This window comes from Phascolarctos cinereus, unplaced genomic scaffold (assembly GCF_003287225.1).
Source record: "Phascolarctos cinereus isolate Bilbo 61053 unplaced genomic scaffold, phaCin_HiC Scaffold_8;HRSCAF=390, whole genome shotgun sequence".
NCBI classification, from domain to species: domain Eukaryota; kingdom Metazoa; phylum Chordata; class Mammalia; order Diprotodontia; family Phascolarctidae; genus Phascolarctos; species Phascolarctos cinereus.
In genome coordinates this window covers 3,187,605-3,204,163 of record NW_027556291.1, presented here as the reverse complement: position 1 = coordinate 3,204,163, position 16,559 = coordinate 3,187,605, and the positions used below count along the sequence as shown (strand labels likewise).

General features: G+C 48.5%; 1 protein-coding gene across 1 annotated transcript in view; it reads left to right on the top strand.

The window, feature by feature from the left end:
- The window catches only part of NHSL2 (NHS like 2), a 180,395-nt gene that overhangs the window by 149,435 nt on the left and 14,401 nt on the right, over window positions 1-16,559 (top strand). The window contains 4 exon segments of the mRNA XM_078147879.1: window positions 4,549-4,704; window positions 7,602-7,735; window positions 8,403-8,598; window positions 16,412-16,543. Of these exon segments, the coding sequence (XP_078004005.1) occupies window positions 4,549-4,704; window positions 7,602-7,735; window positions 8,403-8,598; window positions 16,412-16,543 (618 nt within the window).

Below are 16,559 nucleotides of genomic sequence, written 5' to 3'. Positions count from 1 at the left end.
ATATGTGTCCCAGGCAGGACTTCTTGCCTCTAAGGCTGGCTCACTATCCACTACGCCACACTACCTCCCATGAGCAATTCCTTTTTGTACAATTCTTTAGGTCTGTCCTTCTTGCTGTAAAGGGTGTTTTATAGTCGGATTCACATAGTTTCTGTGTGTGTCTTGGTAGGCAAACCCCCAAATGATGAATATATTGTCATCATTTTGTTTTGGTTTGGTTTGGGTTTTTTTGGCTAGGGAATGGGGTTAAGTGATTTGCCCAGGGTCACACAGCTAGTAAGTGTCAAGTGTTTGGTCTGAGGCCGGATTTGAACTCAGATCTTCCTGACTTCAGGGCTGGCACTCTATCCACTGCGCCACCTAGCTGCCCCTCATTGTCATTTTGAATGTATCCTTTTTCTAGCTCTTCCTGTTGGGTTTTGCTGGCTGTATGCAGAAAAATTGATGGTCTAGGGAGCTTTATTTGGTATCTGCTACTTTCCTAAGCTATTAATTCTTTCATTTGAGTTGAATCTCTAGGGCTCTGCAGCTAGACCATCACACAGTCTCTGAAAGTGACCAGTCTGTTGCTTCTTGGCCACTGTTTATTCCTTCCATTTGTGTTTTTTATGACTCTTGCTAGGACCTCTGGCACCTTATCACCTGGACATCCATCCGAGTGCCGGACTTGGAGTCAGTAGACATTGGGTGGGTTCCAATCCTGCCCCTGACACTTGCCAGCTGGGCAATCATGGGAAAATCATGGCATTTCATGGTAGACGACTTGGGATTTGGGGTTGGTTGGCTTGGTTTGGTTTATTTTTTACCCTGATCTTATTAGAAAGCCCTCTCATGTTTCTCCATTCTAGATAATGCTAGCTCTTGGTTTTCAATCCACTTATTCCTACATTCCAAAGTTGAAGTTTGGTTGGCTTGTGGCTCTACCTTCCTCTCAAGCCCCTCTCTCCCCTTTCCCTCTTCCTTCCTAATCCCTGTGGAGTGAAACTAAATGTTTTGTGTCTGTATATTCAAACCCCTTTTGTTCAGTTCTGATAAGAGTGAGGTTCATGTAATACCCACTCTCCCCACCCCTTCCTCCCTTTTTGTATGCTCTTCTCATAAAGCCTTCTTCCTGATTTCTTCCTCGTATACTCCATTTTTCCTCCCCTTTTTTTTTCTATCTTAGAACCATTAAAAATGAACAAAACCACCCACAGTCCCTCTGTTTATCTTATTTAATTTCTTCTGTGGCCCTTGAAGACTTAAGAATTTTTGAAAGACTTGTCTCTTCTCTTAGTAAAAATATAAGCACTTTACCATTTAGACAATGGTGTCTAACTCAAATAGAAACTGCCTACATATTGACTTAGAAAACAACAAATAAACATTATCTATGTTATATGATATGTTTATTTATTTTGTTTTTAAGCTGGTTAGAGAGTTTGACACCTCTGGTTTAGACCCTTCCAGTTATTTAAATGTATTTGCCTTTCTAGGTTTCTCTTAACCCCTGTATTTACAATTCAAAGTTTCTAGTCATCTCTGGGCTTCTTAGCAGAAATGTTTTAAAGCCTTTTATTCCATTAAAATCCTTTTTCGCCTCTAGGACTGTACTCAATCTTGCAGGCTATGCAGGTAAGTTGTTGTTGGTTGTAAACCTTTATCTTTTTTGTTCCAAGATCTTCTCTCCTTTAAGTTGTTGCTGCTGACTCATGTGATATTGACAGGTTCCTTGGTATTTGAATTGTTTCTTTCTAGCCACTTATAGTATTTTTTTTTTTCACCAGGAAGCTATGACCTTTGGCTTTGACATTCCTGGGAATTTTTCATTTGGGGGTTCCTTTCAGGAGGTGACTGCTGTATTCTTTCTATTTCCCCTTTGCTCTCTGGTTCTAATAAATTTGGGCAGTTTTCATTTATGATTTTGTGAAATATGGTACTCTTTTGCTTTTTGGTCATGGTTTTTGGGGAGTCTTATGATTCTTAAATTGTCACTCCTTGGCCTATTCTCCAGGTCAGTTGTGTTTGATAGTATATACTTTAAATTTTCTTCTGTTTTTTTAATCTTTGATTTTTTGTTCTAAAATTTCTTGTTCTCTCATAGAGTCATTGAGTTGTCTTTGATCCATTCTAACTTTCAGAGACTCTTTTACTTGCATAAGTCTTTCTACTTTCTGTTCTCAGTTCTTTATTCTCTTTCTAATTCTTTCTTCCAGACCTCTTATTTCACCTATCATTTTCTTTTTTTAAAAAAAATCTCTTGCTTAATTTTTTCCCAAGTATTCTCATAATCCTTGTGGCCAACCCAGTTTTTCTTTCCCCCTGGAGACACTGCTTGTATTTGTGGTACAGTTACTTTCTTCTTCTGTGTTCACCTCATGTCTGTCTCTTGTCCCATAAACTTTCTTCATAATGTCCAGTATCTTCTTGTGATTACCCATCTCTCCATCCTTAGTTCCTAATGTGAGACTCTGTCCAGAGCTAGGCTGGTTCCCCTTCAGCACTCTTGGACAGGTCAGACCTGGGATGGATCCTGTTTGTCCTGACTTCAATGTCTTTCCACTGGCTTCCCCTTCCCCTGATGTATCTTTGTTCAGAGCACAGGCAGGCTTCAGTGTCCCTGGCCAGAGCTCTGCAGTTGGCTATCCCTGCTCAGGGGTGCTGCTGAGGGCTTCCTTTGAAGGCCTCTGAGGTAGGCCCATTCCCCTGAGCCATCCTCCATGTCTAAGCTCTTTTTGTGTATCATCTCAGTCTTCTTGAAAGAGCTTACTGATGTTTCTCTTTGGACTTCTTGATCATTTTTCAATCTAGTGCCCATTTGTAGGAGAGCTGACTCCTCCCTGGCCTTTCCCATTGTCATGTGAGCTGGAAGTTAGAAGTACACCTTTCCAAGGAGATCATGCCATTTTTGTAAAACCTACAGCTTCATGTGGAACTTTATCGGTAATAGATACTCAGTATTTGTTGAGTGGATGAATAAATGCATGGAAAAATGAATGAACAGATGGATGAATCAGTGACTAGATAGAAGGATAGAGAGCTGAACACAGAATCCCAGAAACTCCGAGTGGGCAGGGACTTTAGCGCCATTGACGCCAAGCCAAATCTCAAGCAGAATCCCTTCTTTAAGATCCCAGAGTTTGCTTGAAGACTTCTAGGGAAGGGGGCTGCCTTGGCAGGTGGTGAATTTCTTCAGGTGGGAGACGTTCAAAAGGTCCCTTCCAGTTCTCAGATTATGATTCCATGATTCTATGACTCTAATTGCAAGTTTTTTTCATGACATCATCTGGCCTCCATTGTGTGTTTCTAGGAATGGGTTACTACTCTGTGTTCATGTTATGATAAATGCACTTGTCACTATGGAAATGTTTCCTGTATGCAAGGTAATACTGAGTAGATCTTTGTTTATGAGAACCACATATTTATCCAGAAGTCCAAGACATTGATGCTATATGTCGCCACCCTCCCAAGGCCTGACTGGGCTATCTGGGCATAGCCTACTTGGCCTCTCTCCCATGGTGGGCTATGTTGCAGCACTTACAGTGAGTAAGGCATGGGTGGAGGTGCTGGCCTTCTAGTCAAAAGTAGCTTCTTCCTCCCACCCACCCCCTGCCAAAATGCCCCAAGTACTTTGGGGCCACTTCTTGAACCCATTTAGCATGTTCCAGTTGAAATGAGGGTTCTTTCTGTACCTGCTGGGTTGTTAGCTCTGTGAGAGGCATCGCTCTCCATGCCCAGCTCATGGCTTGGCTCATTGAGGGGACTAAATGTATTGATGCCCAAATGAAGGTCTTCAAACAGAACCATAACTAGGGTGAGGCAACTGGGCCTTCACCCCAGAGCTGCTGAATTTAGAAGGCTCTTTGGCAACATCTGCACTACTTCAGCACATAGAAACGTAAAATGTATCCCCTAGTTATCAAGACTAACTGGTGAAAACAGGAAACTAGGGGGCAGCTGGGTGGTGCTGTGGATAGAGCACCTGCCCTGAAGTCAGGAGGACCTAAGTTCAAATCCGGCCTCAGACCAAACACTTGACACTTACTAGCTGTGTGACCCTGGGCAAATCACTTAACCCCAATTACCTAAAGGGAAAAAATAAAACAGGAAGCTATCAGAGGGGAAGCTTGAGGGGGCCCTAGAAGTGGCCTCACTGCCTGCTAACTAATATTGTGAGACTTCTGTCTCCCCCTGCTCCCCCCAACTGAGGTTCTGTTTTGTTTCACTTTTCCCAGGCCCAGTGTTTGGTACTTGTCCTGGGTGGCAGAATTCCTAGTTATGGCTCAGAATGAGAGAATGGTTGGATGAGAGGAGGAAAAAAGGATGGGCCTCCTCTCCCTGTCACAATGAGGGTGCTAAACAAGGCAGAGGAAGCTGAGGAGAGGCTCCTCTCCCCTTGGCTATTCGGGGTGAAGAGCCAGGCCCGGCCAGGCCTCCCCAGGGCCTGCTCTGCATTCTGGGGAGCCTCCCGAAGTATTCCAGGTGACCGTGGCATCTTGCTCATCACGTGGCCTCCTGGCGTCCTTGGCTCCGCATCTCCAGGGCTCACTTGGTACTCTTCTTCCCTAGCTGCCTCCAACTTGGGTCTGGAGAATAAGAAAACTGCTACCCACCCCAAGTCGTCATGGCAACAGCCAGTGAATGTGTTCCTCTCCTCCAGCCGGCCCCCAGGTGTGGAAGAGCTGCACCAGGAGGCTCAGCTTAATCTCCAGAGCTTGCTGCAAGGTACCGCTGCAAAGGGAGGGGCGGGGGGGGGGGCCACGAGGGAGGAAGTGGAGGCAGCCAGAGCTTGCGGCCCATCATGTGGATTTTGGCAGCCAGGTCAAGAGTTCTGGAGTTCTGTGCCCCTGCTGTTTGTTGTTGAGAGGCAGGGTCAGCAGCTGCTATGCAGGGCTCATCTTCCAGCACGCTGCAAAATTGGCAGCATTTTGCTCCTTCTCTTCTAGGGCTGAGTCTAGCCAGGCCCTCAGTGAAGGGCTGGTAGAGGACAGCTGAGGACCCAGGCCTCTGCTCCTCTCTCTCTCTCTCTCTCTCTCTCTCTCTCTCTCTCTCTCTCTCAGCCGTGCCCCCTATGTTCCGTCATCATGCCCCCCACATGCTCCTAGCCTGGCAAAGGGGCACTTTGGAGAGCTTGTGCAGGTTAGGGGGATGGAGGGCTATCAGCATTTCTGGCCTGCCATGTCTGGGCAGGCTTGACTGTGGTGGGTGAGAACATACAGCTAAAAGAACCATAGACCCAGACTAGTCAGGAAGGACCTGGGTTCTAAGCCTGACTCGAGTACTTAGTGGCAGTACGATGAGGGCAAATCATTGAGCTCCTCTGAGCCGCTTTCTGCATGGCCAAAATGGAGAGAATGAGTCAGGATGATTCCAGGCCAGGCTAGGGGGAGGTCTGCCATTCTGTGCTTAGCTCTGCCGCCTTTCCTGGGCTGCACTGGAAACACCCCCAGCCCCCCAAGCCCCAGATCTCTGCTGAGCGTCTGATACCCAACTCTGGCTCATTCTTGGCACCCACTCAAGATGCCACCACATTGACACTCACGCTCATTATTGCTGCTGCCTCACTTCTCCCTTCCTCTTCTGGGGTCCTTGTTGCTATGGCAACCCTATCTGGAATCCTCATCTTCCAAGGCACACGAGTACCACCATCGTCATGGAGTGCTGTTATTCTGGGCACCCTAGGCCTCCTGCCCTGTGTCCTAGGCCCCAAAGGGAACAACGTTGATGTCATGCCACTGGGTTTCCTTGCTCCAGCTTTGCCACCAGACACCTTCTCACAGTCCCCTTGCTTCCTCTTCTTAAGCTCTCAGGCCACCCTCTGCATTCAAGCCCTCCTGCTGTCACTGCACTGCTCCTAGTCCTGGTCAGTGGAGGTGCCTCACTTTCTCTTGTGTGCATTCTCTGTCTTCTTCTAGTCTAAAATGACTTCCTCCTTGGACCATCCAACCGTCTTCTTTCTTCCAGGTCAAGCTGATCTCCCCTTCTCCAAGAAGCCTCTGGTGACTCAGCCCCCTTGCTTTGCTTTTCATTCCTTGCACACATACACACACACACACACACACAACACACACACACACCACACACACAGAGGCAAACATCTGTGTATATATGTATACATATGTTTAAACATATACATAGAGTCAGTACTCCCTGTTATGACCCCCTCATACTTTTGTCATTGTTCCTGGGTCATTCATGTGTGTCTGTCTTGTTCCCCCAACTAAGCCGTAAGTTGCTTCCTGACGGGGACTGGGTATTCTACTTGTGTTTTCCCCAAAGTGTTGATAATGGCACTGGACTGACTCACGGTAAGTGTACAATGAAGCCTTATTAAAGGGAGGAGAGGGTGGTATCTGGGCATCTCTCACAAGTGAGAAGGCCCATTGGCACAGAGAGTGGAGAGCCAAGTTTGCCAAGGGGCATGGCCTGGTCTCATCTGGGGGATGGCCCGAGCCCATCCCTCCCCCAGTAGGATGGGGCTGCACACCAAGGTAAAGCACAGTACAAAGAGCATGTGATTTGTAGTTGGTGGACCTGGGTTCAAATGCTGGCTCTGCTACTTTACTGTCTGTGTGACTTAGAGTTGGTCCTCTCTCCTTTGTGGTCCTCACTTTTCTCTTCTAGAGTAAATGAGGCAACGTGGTGGCTCAGTAGATAGAGCTCCAGGCCTGGAGTCAGGAAGACCTGAGTTCAAATCCAGCCTCAGGCACTTGCTGGCTGTGTGATCCTGGGCGACTCACTCCACCTCTTCCAGCTGTAAATCTAGAGCCCAGGCCAGCCTTGGGATGAACTCCCCCAGGCATTTGCCAGCCAGCCCTGGCCAGGACCTTTGTACGTGGCACATGCGAATGACCCTTTTCCTCCCCCACCTCCCCGAGGCTCCTTCTCAAGGGAGCTCTGACCTTCGTGGGTCTCCTGGGCACCCAGAGCAGCCAGCTCTCTGGCCCCATGGCACTCCCAGCTGCTGAAGCAAATTCTGAAGATGGAGGGATGTGCTCCATGACAGGCCATGATGGAGCCAAGTGCCTATTGACTGCTTGCTGGGCAAAGCCGTAACTAAAGCCTGGTTAACTGGGCACCACACCTAGAGGCCACCAACTGTATGGCTACTTCACATCAATAGCTTAGAAACAACCATTTAGCACTGAGTAATCCAAGCTAATTAGTTAGAATAGGAAAGTATCTGATAGAAGGGGGTGACTTTGCTCCCTCCCTTCCATGCCACAGCCTTGTCCATCTCCTGGGGTCTCTGTCTCCTCGAGCCAAGGGTGACACGCAGGCCATTTCCCCCAGGCCCCAGCTCAGGGAGGAGCCCAGAGGAAACCAGTCAGTGTTTAGGCTAGGATGATGCCCAGGTTCCCACTCCTGCCTCTACTACCTTCAGTGAGTCTGGATCAGAGGCTCATAAATTTAGGGCTGGAAGTGACTTAAGGGGTCCAGGCTCCCCCCCATCTTGTAGCTGAAGAAACTGGGGGCAGTGGTCCCTCGACCAAGAAGTGGAAGAGCTGGGATTGGAAGCCAGGAGCACCACATCAGTGCTTTCCACTGCCCACGCTGGCTGCAGCCCTGACCTTTGGGCATACCTTCCTGTACTACTTGTCCTCATACCTTGTCTTTTTCAGAAGAGTATGAGGAACAGTACTCGGAGGCCAGGATTTCTGGGCAGACCTTCCGTACTCCAGGCCCAGACGACCCCCTGGAGCCCACTATCGGCTCAAGGCCACAGTCTGCCAAGCGCCTAGAGTTTGTGTTGATGGTGAGTTTCAGCTTTCTTTCACTGGCAAGGGCCATGGTAGGCAGGCCTCCAGAGCAGAGGCCCACTAATTATGGAATAGTCTATAGACGGAAGCCCTTAGCCACCTCTGTTCACCTGGCCTTCCAGGGAGGAGCAAAGAGCCCTGGCATGTGTGTCTTCTGCTCCCACCCTTCCATCCTCAGTTCATGATGAGGCCTAGGCCCACCCTTACAGGCTGGGCCTGCCCACGGGGCTGAGGACAGAGCTGAATTTCAGGGCCTGTAGCTTGGAAAGCCCCCAGAGAAAGGGCACATTAAGCTGCCACGGGCTGGGGGAACTCTGACAGGGCACCTGCTCATTGAGAGGCAGAGTAGGGATATTGTGCAGGACCTGGGTTCAAATCCCACCTCAGACATTTACTAGTTGTGTGACCCTGGGCAACTCACTGCCCCTTTCCGGGCCTCAGCCTCCTCATCTGTAAAATGAGGAGACTGGATTCTGTGTCTTCAAAGATTCCTTCCTCTAAAGCTAGAATCCATAGTAGTCCTCCTATCCTTCCTTCACTTTAATGGTTCCTCCAGGAAGCCTGACTCACTGCCCAAAGAACATCCTCTGGGGACTATTTCTTCCTCCAGTCAGACCCACGGGCTTTCCATTACCCTGTTTCCATTGGCCTTTTTCCTAATAGCCCACAAGTCGAAGAGGGAACGGAGACAAGACCACCACTCAGGGTGTGAGGCCCCCTGAGTCCTCTCTGAGCCTGCCCGCCTCTCCAGACAAGCCAAACGCCTGGAACAGACCCTTCCCTCTGCCCATCCTGGAGGAGAAGAGGTGGCACCCATCGTGTTCCACCCAAGGCAGCATCGTGCCCATCAACGTCTCTGGTAGAGTTTCCTGGGGATCCCTCTGGGACCCTATGTGCCCACTGCAGTCCATCCTTTCTGAGTACAGCTGAGTCAGCAGGGGAGGGGACGGCACCTTCTCAACGGGTTGGTTGAGTGGTCCACATGGTAGAGCTTAGCGCTTACAGCTGGGCGGCCTGATTGCACTGCCATACTGCGCCAGGTCAGCCAGTGGCCAAACAATCAGAAGTTTGCCGCAGAAAAACTCCCACATGATTTAAGAACCTGTATCCTTCTTGGAGAAGAGAAAGGAACTTTAAGTCATACTAACCTATTGGGGTTTCTTTTCTTTCAATGAAAGCCTGCATTGGGCAACAGATCTCTCCTATTTCTCTAGCCCTGGGAGGAGGACGTTTACCACTTAGTGATAGCCAAGGGGTAGCAAGTGTCTGGGCCATGGGCCTTGTAGCAGGGGCTGTGGCCTTCCTCCTGAGGTGCAGACCCTGGGTCCTGAGTCCATACCTGTAGCCAGTTTCTTTCTTTCTTTCTTTCTTTCTTTCTTTCTTTCTTTCTTTCTTTCTTTCTTTCTTTCTTTCTTTCTTTCTTTCTTTCTTTCTTTTTTTCACTTGGGGAGAAAAAAAAAAAGAAGGAAACTGTCAGAATGAGACTGAGTGCAGAGCTCAGCAGGGGAAATACTCTGACCCTTGAAGGCATCGATCTTTTTCAGGCTGAATGTCCCCAGGCCTTTCAATCCACATTATGCCCTCACTACTTTGGTCTCCCTCCTCTGAACATACACTAGCTCATCGATGGCTTTCCTCCAATGTGGCCCGCAGAGCTGTGGTGTGACCTCTTTAGGCCTGGATGCCAGGCCTCTTATTGCAGCCAAGCTCTTTTTCACATGTCCTGGCACCTAGCCAAGCCTCCCCTCTCCTTTACTTGGGGAGAAGATTTTTGACCCCAAGTGCAATCAGATTTAACCAAGATTTAAGTCCTCACTAGGGGTCTTCAAGCCAAGCATGAAGGCTTGGGGAAGGGGGGGGAGGGTGGACTGGATGGCTTTTGAGGCCCCTTCCTACCCTGAGATCCTGTGATTCTGTGGGGTTAGGATAAAGGGCTGGCAGTGACCTAGGAAGATGGAGTGGCAGGGTCAAGTATGGGGCCAAGTAAAGCTCAGTCCCTTAGTGCTGGGGTTACTGGAGCTATGAGGACAGTTCCATTCTGAAGGTGGGGAGGAAAGAGGGCAAAGCCAGGGGCACTCACTAGGTGAGGCTGGGGTGAGACTGCAGGGACACAGGGGAAAAGGGCCTTTGGTAGCAGTGAAGTGACCCTCCCTGAATGTGGGGCCAGTTCAAATGATTGCCAAGATCCGTGGGCCGCTGGTGACATAGGGGAATCAGGGAGGAAACAGAGTGTGGCCATCTCAGGAGAACCCAAACAACCCGGCTTGACTGAGAGGGACGAGGTAATGTTTACAGGCTTTCTTTCCAAACTGGGATCTTGCCATATGTGATATTGTCCCTTGTTTTCTCCCATGGAGCCACATCATTCTGCTAATATGGTCTTGTCCCCAACACATGTAGTCACTATTCTGAACGAGGCAGTCGGCATTTTCAGTTACCACCTTGGTTCACCTGCGCTATGTCGACTCATCTGTTTGTGTTTGGTGGAAGGTGAATATTAGGAAATAAACTAAGCGCAAAGACAGCAAGCGTTCTTCATTTCAGTGAATATAAAGACAGACTCGGGTTCCAAAACATCTCCTTCAAAAGCAGAAGGCAGCGGGGAAGGAGCCAGAGGCTTTAGATGGCTCCAAGCTCAGCGTTCCATGAGAGCCAAGAAGGCCGACGTCACCTGTCGCTATGTCGAGAGACAAGGGGTTTGGAACTGGGGAGGTGGGCGGCTGGCCTTCTGTGCTCTGCCCTGGTCAGCCCCATCTAGAATATAGGACTCAGTTCTTGGGGCCACCGTTTAGGAAGGACAGTGAGGAGCTGGAGAGAATCTAGAGAAGAGGGGTGGGGTGGTGAAGAGCCTTGAGCTCACACTTTAGGAATATCTAGAGTTGAAGAGGAGACTCAGGGGAGGAAGAAGGAATGGCCCCAGAGAGCAGAACCAGGAGCCCGGGGGAAGCTGCAAGGAGGCCGACTTCAGGTTTATGTAAGAATAAATTTTTAACAACTGGAACTGTCCCAGAGTGGGAAAGGACTGCCTCAGGAGGTGGGGGCTTTTCCCTCCCTAAGGGCCTTCAAGCAGAGGCGGGATGCCCCTGTCAGATGTGTTATCATGGGGGTTCTTCTTCAGGTCTGGGTGATACCCTTGGAGGGCTTTTCACACCCTGAGATTCCAGGATTGGGGAGCCATGCATTCACCAAACACTGGTCCCTTTGCCTTTATTCATTCTCAGGAGAGATGCTTCCCCATCAGTCCTATGAGGTCTGATGTCTTTCCATATAATCATTATATCTTAGGGGTCATTGTGTAAACTGTTCCATTGGCTCTCCTTAATTAACACATACATTCGTTTGTACAGGCCTTTCCAAATTTCCCTAAATTCTTCAATTTCCTAGGGCACAATAATATTCCATTATATTCATATACAATTCATATACACATACTGGGCATCTGCTTTGTTTCCAATTCTTTGCCACCACAAAAGTGGAGCCGTATGTATTTCTGTGCACTTGGGACTTTTCCCTCTGTCTTTGGCCTCCTTGTGGAATGTGCCTGGTAGTGTCATTGCCAGGTCAGAGAGCGTATACAGTTCAATGACTTTGGAGAACTGATTCCAAATTGCTTTCCACAGCAGTTGGGCTACTTCAGAGCCCCACCAACAGTGTATCAGTGTGCCTATCTTCCCACAGCCCTGCTAATGTTTACCATTTTTTTCATATACTGATTACTAATTTATATTTCTTCTGAAAACTGCCTATTCATATCCTTCATATTCATTCATATGCTTAAATAGTCTGCAGAACCACTAACCCTTTCTAGTTGAGTTTGGGGCCGAGTACTGCTTATTCTCATCATTTCTATTAAGACTCTTGACCTTTGGACGTTGACTTGCCATGGCCCAACACCCCAAGGGTCGATTCTTGAAAGTGAATTCACACAGGGTGTCTTAGGGTAACTTCTGCCCTTCAGGAGTCTCCTGACATTATATGTTCATTGCAGGGCCTGGGGCTCCTATCTAGAGACAGATCCTTCTCAACCACTTGATGCTTCTAAATCCACGGTTAATATTAGCTCTGACATTCTTAGACTTACATCTCCATTCAATTCAATGAACCTTTATGCATTTTTCAGCCCCAAGTTTTGTTTTCCTGCCTACTCATGCACTGACCCTTACAGAGGTAGTTTTGCATATATATATATATATATATATATATGTATATATATATATATATTAATGCCTCACAAAATCACTGCTTGGGGCCTAAGTCTAGGGCGGGATGGACTGTCACTATTATTCCTTGAATTATGGACTAATTTTGCAAATCTTTTTCAAACATGTATGCATGGCCCAGTGCTGGGCATGGAAAGTGTTACAGGTCTTTATAAGACATGGTCTAGAGCATAGGAGGGCAGAGAAGAAAAATACACAGCAAACAACATCACCACAGAATAGAGCAAAACTGAATGCATTGAGGATTCAGGCTTGGGACAGGTCGCCTCTGGCTGGGGATACCAGAGAAGGCCTTATGGACAAGGGAACATCTGAGCTGAGCCTTGAACGATGGCAGAAATGGAGGGGAGGGCATTCCAGGCAAAAGGACCTGAATAAGTGAGAGGGTGGTATCAGGAAAGCCCGAGGCATTTTGGGGAAAAGGTGACTAGCGCAGGTTGGCAAGAGTGGCAGGCTCCTGTAGGGGAGTGGTGGGAGGGAGAAATGCTCCAAAGATTATAGTTAAGGGAGAGCTTTTGTTTATTCTGTAGGCAATGGGGAATTGTTCACTGAAGAGCTTTTAGCCAGGAAATGATGTGACCCGAGCAGTGACTCACTGAAATGGATCTAGCAGTGTGCTTAAGATGGATGGGAGCCAGGCGGACCCAGAGACACAGGGCCCAGCAAGAATGCCACTTCAGTAGTTCAGGAAAGAGGTGATGAGGTTCTGGGTTAGAGTACTGGTGAGGAAGGACTGGAAGGGAGAGACATTGCAGAGGAAAGATGTGTAAGGATTTGGCAACCAACTTGGTCGGGGTGGGAGGGAAGAATCCAAGATTCCTCAGAGGTGTTGTACCTGGGTAATCAAGGTGATTCCAGCTTGGGGCTTGGTTTTCTGGTTATAAATGAGCATCAAGAGGGTGAAGGAGTCTAGAGACAGAAACAGTGACACAGTTGGCTGTGGAGTCCAGGCTGGGCAACGAGAAATGTGAGACTGGGAGAACAGCTAGAGGTCACCATGATGGTGAAGAGCAGTGCTTAGGTAAAGGTGGATGATTCAGGGGCTGTGGCTGGACAGTGGAAGCTTGGGAAATAGAATTCAATGGAAGAATAGAAGAGACTCCAGAAAGTTCCAGGTCTTAACACACCTGTTCTTAATAAGTAGGCACTCCCCCAGCTTCCTTCCTTTCCCTGCCCCAGACTGTCTCCCTCCAAATTAACCTCCAAAGAGGATACGATCTCAGGCTCTATGGGGCAAGCTATTATTTCTAGGCTAAGGGAGCTGATAATCCATGGTCAGACCCCGTCTAGAATAGTGTCCAAGGGGGGCAGCTAGGTGGCACAGTGGATAGAACACTGGCCCTGGAGTCAGGAGGTCCTGAGTTCAAATCAGGCCTCAGACACTTGACACTTACTAGCTGTGTGACCCTGGGCAAGTCACTTAACCCCATTGCCTAGACCCAATCCCCCCCCCAAAAAAAAGCTAAATGGAGGCATTTATACTAGGTGGCACAGTGGATAGAGCACCAGCCCTGGAGTCAGGAGGACCTGAGTTCAAATCCAACCTGAGACACGAAACTCACTAGCTGTGTGACCCTAGACATGTCATTTAACCCTGATTGCCTCACCTCCCCCAAAAAATTGAATAGTGTCCAAGTTCTAGACGACACACTTAGGAAGGCCATTGATGAGCACCCAGTGAGGGGCAACCAGGCTGGTGAAGGGCCTAGAGAGCATGCCATGGGAGAATTACTTGGAGAAACTGAGGATGTTTAGCCTAGAGAGGAGAAGGCTTGGAATGAGGGAGGGAATGTTATCACTGTTGGCAAATATCAGAAGGGTTGTGTGAGGAAGACAGACTAGACATGTTCCACTTGGCCTCTGAGGGAAGATCTAGGAACAAGGAGTGGGAGGAAGAAAGATTCTCCCTAATGATCAGTGCCATCCCAAAGTGGCTACAGGTGGGTCTCCCTCTCACTAACGGTGACTTGTTCACCATGTTGGGTCTTCAGCCTCAAGAAGGCGCTGGCCTACATGGTCCTGTGATTCTCTGATCTAAGAAAAGCTCAATAGAACCCACGGGACTTCAGCCCCCAGGGGCCCTCTTCTCCATTCCCAGAATTTGACAAGAGCCAGTCCATTGAAATGTGAGCCAGTTAACTATTTGAATGCTTTTGATGATAAAGAACTCCCCAAAAGGAGCCAGTTTCAGCCAAGCAGGAGCACCAGTGTTTAAAAGGGAGGTGGGAGGAAAGGGAGGCAGCCTTTAGCTCTACTTGAGCTGTTATTTTGGGAAGTGGCTGGAATCCAGCTTTTCTGCTATCCAAAGAGACTCCTGCAGCCCAAGTTTGCTTAGAACCTTAGGTACTTTCCTGGACTACGCGAGGGGAACTCTTCATCTAGCTACAGAATGCCCCACAGTTGAGTAGATCTCGCTGTCTCTTCAGTGACTTTCCTGCAACAAGGCGTCCCTGTAAAATAACACAACAGGCCTGTGATCCCCACGAGGGAAAGGGAGGAACTGGGGAGTGCCTAGTTATGAGGACCAGGTCTCAACAGTTCCCTCGAGGAGTGACCATCTTAGGACAGACTCTTCTTTCTCTCAATAAGACAAAGCTGGGAGTGGCCTTTGGAGCCTTTCTGAATAAGTGATTCCCTTCCTGAGCCACATATGTACCAGTTAGGAGTCCCATTCTACCAAGTCTCAGGATGCCTGTGAGGTCAAATTTGCCTTTTTGTGTTAGGGTCTCTGGGTCACCTTGCTTGTTATCTACACTCTGTCTCCATGTATACTCTGTGCGTAGCACAGTGCCTAGCACATAGTAGGTGCTCAATAAAACCTTGTTGATTGCTTACGTAAAAGACAGCTGAGCCTGTGTGTTTTCGAAGGTGCTGGCTCTTTTCTTGATTCTGGTCACTACATCCATACTGATTGTCTTACCTGCTTGCTGTTGTATCTAGCTTGCAAGGCATAGGTCCAAGCCAATTTCTCCCTTCCCCTCCCTTTGCCGTTTAATGAGATTTGTAAGGCACCAGGCAAAGGCATTCTTCTGTGACATGCTACTTGGCTCTTCTTGGCTATGAGGATCCCATGGGCCTGAATCCCTTTCTCTTCTGCCACACATCTGAGTTCCCCTCTGCCTCTTTAGACCTTCCTCTCCATTGTTTTCACTTTGTCTTCCATTTTCTTATGGGTGTTTCATCCTTCCTGATGACAAGGAGGGTCAGGAGGTGTTCCTCAAGCCTCTTCGTTCCTTTCTTTGGAGGGAGACCAGACTTCCTGTGATCGGACATAGCAGTTAATTGGCTGTGGCGGGATGACTGGCAGATTCTTGGTAGCAGCCCCCTTCCCTTCCTAGCACTGGTAGTGAGGCCCGGCTCTAGGCCTCTGTTGTTCTTGTGACCCTCTCGCACTGTTGCCCGGCCAGAGTATTGGGATACTTGGTTTACTGCACAGGGGAACTGGATTTGTCATGATGCGCTGAGTGCCAATGCCAAAACTCTGTTTCTTTCAATCTTGTTCTTCTTCATAACCTTCCAGGCACTCTGTGATCATATAACACTGCCGCCCTTGCCGTTCCTCACACACAATACTCCATTTGCTGTAGTCCCCTATGTCCCCCATGAAGAGGGAGAGGGAATTCTTTCCCCGCTCATCTCTTCCTCCTTGTTTCCCTGGCTTCCTCCAAGACTCAGCTAAAATCCTGCATCCTTTCCCAGTTCTCCTTAACGTCATTGCCTTCCCTTTGAGGTTACTTCACATTTACCCTAGCTGTACCGTGTTTATATGTAGTTATTTGCATGCAGATTTGTTTTGGACTGGCAGCTCCTCAAGGGCCAGTGACCTTTTTGCCTTTCTTTGTATCCCTAGAGCTCAGCACAGTGCCTGACACTGGTGCCTGATAAATGTTTGTTGACTAACTGGTGCATGACCTGAAGAGTAGAGGATGAAAGTAGTGATGACCATAGTAGAGGAGAGAGGGAGGAGGAAACAGATGCCTGGCTGCCTGAGAAGCAGTGAATGAGGGGAACACCATCCCGTTCCCTCAGGCCCACTCGTTCCACTTCCTAGCATTCATCAGACTCAAACTCTGAGGTGACAGGAACTAGAGCTCACTCCCTAAATTGCAGTTAACGTGAATAAAACCCTAACCCCAGTGGCTGTAGGACAGAACTCAAGCTGCCTTGACTGGGTCACTCCACATGGCCTAGCCATAATGGCTTTTTTTTCCCCCCTCTGTTGAAGTTCACAGAGAAAGAGCTGAATCATTTTGCATTCAGGGCAAGGCCAAATGCCATCTCTGTCTCAGCGTGCTCTGGGACCACCTAACACACAGAAAGAAACCAGGTCGTGGCCAAGGAAGTCAAAGGCAGTGGGATGCATGAGGCAGGCGGGGGCGGGGGAGGAAGGGAACCACCTTCTCGGATGCCACCTCGTGCCCATTTGATTGCCATTGTTTCTTTTGGCTACAGGACAGCAGTTTGATAAACATGCCAGTTTGCGACATTCCTTGTTTAACACAGAGACCGCAGTGAACCCCAAGTCCACCCTGAGGCGGCGACGGACCATTATTGGCTTCCCTCACCTCTCCTTGAGAGACCCAGGTGATCTCCCCAGTGG